Genomic DNA, 1,663 nt, shown 5'->3' with positions numbered 1-1,663 from the left:
AGACCTTGAAAAGTCAATTCTGTATATTAACATCAGATGTCTGTTTTGCAGATATTATCTCCCATCTCATAGGTTGCCTTTGCACTCTGCTGTTTGCTTTGGTGCTCAGAAGTGTTAACATTTGATGTGGTCCCATTTGTCTATTTTGCTTTGATCGCCTGAGTTTCTGTTCTGTTCATGAAATCATTGCCCAGGTGGCTCAGGTGGTTAAGCATCTGACTCTTGATGTCGGCTCAGGTCATGATCTCATGGTTGTGAGACTGAACCCCGCTTTGGGCTGTGTGCTAAACATGAGCCTCCATCAGGTTCTCTCTCTCTCTGCCACCCCCCACTCTTGCCTGTGCTCTCTCTCTCTCAAATGATAATGATAAAAGGAAATCATTGCCCACATCTCTCGGGGCCCCCCGCCAAGTTTTCTGTCTGCCTCAGGTAAGGATTATCACTCCGTTGAGTGAGCCAGTAAACAAGATTTGCATCTGGAGGCTGGAGATTGCCATTTCCTGGTCAAAATAACTTTGGGACTGTCTTGCTGAGCTAGACGTGAGTGGCCAAGGCACACAAAAGATCAAAACTGTATTCAGTGTTAGTTCTCCATCCCCCAAGATTGCTGAGGCAAAGTCGGGGCGCTTCTTTGATATGCATCTGACTCTGTAGCCTGCCTAGGTCAGCTTGCCTTGTCTTCCCCCCCCCTGAAGACTATATAAAGAACAGTTCTTTGAATAAACGCTCTCTTTCGCCTGATCGGAGAACCGTGAGTTCTGTCTTTACTCTCTGCATCTCCCTCTCCTGCCCCCTTTTTCTCTCCCTCCCTCAGGAAAAGGACCCGCGAAGATTCTCGGATTCTCCGATTCTCCGCCCTGATTCTCCACCCTGCCAGTACCGCCGATCACCGATCACCAGGACGAGCGACCTGGCCCGCGGGTTACGACACACATCGATGTCATGAAGGTTGTTCTCTGTTTTCTTTACAGAATTTTGTGATCTTCAGTCTTATGTTTGGATCGTTAATTCATTTTGAGTTAAATTTTACATAAGGTGTAAGATAAAGGTCCAACCTCATTGTTTTGCACGTGGGTCTCAGTGATCTTGGCACTCTGGTCAAAAATCATGTAGCCGTTATATAGGGATTGTTCCTGGGCTGGCTCTGTCTTCCATTGGTCAGTATATATGTCTTTGTGCCAGTACCACACTGTCTGACCGCTGTGCTTTGTAGTATGGTTCAAAGTCAGGAAGTGTGAGCCTCTAACTTTGTTCTTTTGGGATTGTTTTGGCGATTGAGGATCCCTCGAGATTCCATAGGAATTTCAGGAGTCGTTTTTCTTCAGAAGATGCCACCGGGATTGTCATGAGATTGTGTTGAATCTGTGGATGGATTTAGGTAGTATGGACATTTTAACAATACCCAGTCTTCCAGTCCATGAGCAGAGGATGTCTTTCCACGTATTCTATCTTCTTTGATTTCTTTTCGCAGTTTACAAGTCTCTCACCTCCTTAGTTAGGTGTGTTCCTATGTATTTTATCCTTTGTGATGCTCTAGTCAATAGGTTTGTGTTCTTAATTTCTTTTTCAGAGTGGTCACTGTTAGTGTATAGAAATGCAACTTGGTTTGTGTATATTAACTTTGTATTGTTACCACTTGTTTTCTAATGTTGATGGCATCTTT

The 1,663-nt window shown here is 44.6% G+C and overlaps 1 protein-coding gene across 1 annotated transcript in view; it reads left to right on the top strand.

Annotated features, from left to right (window-relative positions):
* Positions 1-875, top strand: part of LOC115276094 (disks large homolog 5-like) — a 14,723-nt gene extending 13,848 nt beyond the window's left edge. Inside the window, exon 5 of the mRNA XM_029919903.1 lies at positions 815-875. Coding sequence (XP_029775763.1) covers positions 815-816 — 2 coding nt within the window. The 3' untranslated portion in view covers positions 817-875. The remainder of the gene's footprint in view (positions 1-814) is intronic.
* The last annotated feature ends 788 nt before the right edge of the window (positions 876-1,663 follow it).

Source organism: Suricata suricatta, chromosome 2 (assembly GCF_006229205.1).
Source record: "Suricata suricatta isolate VVHF042 chromosome 2, meerkat_22Aug2017_6uvM2_HiC, whole genome shotgun sequence".
Lineage (NCBI taxonomy): Eukaryota > Metazoa > Chordata > Mammalia > Carnivora > Herpestidae > Suricata > Suricata suricatta.
Note: the sequence above shows the minus strand (reverse complement) of the source record. Positions and strands in the feature narration are given on the sequence as shown.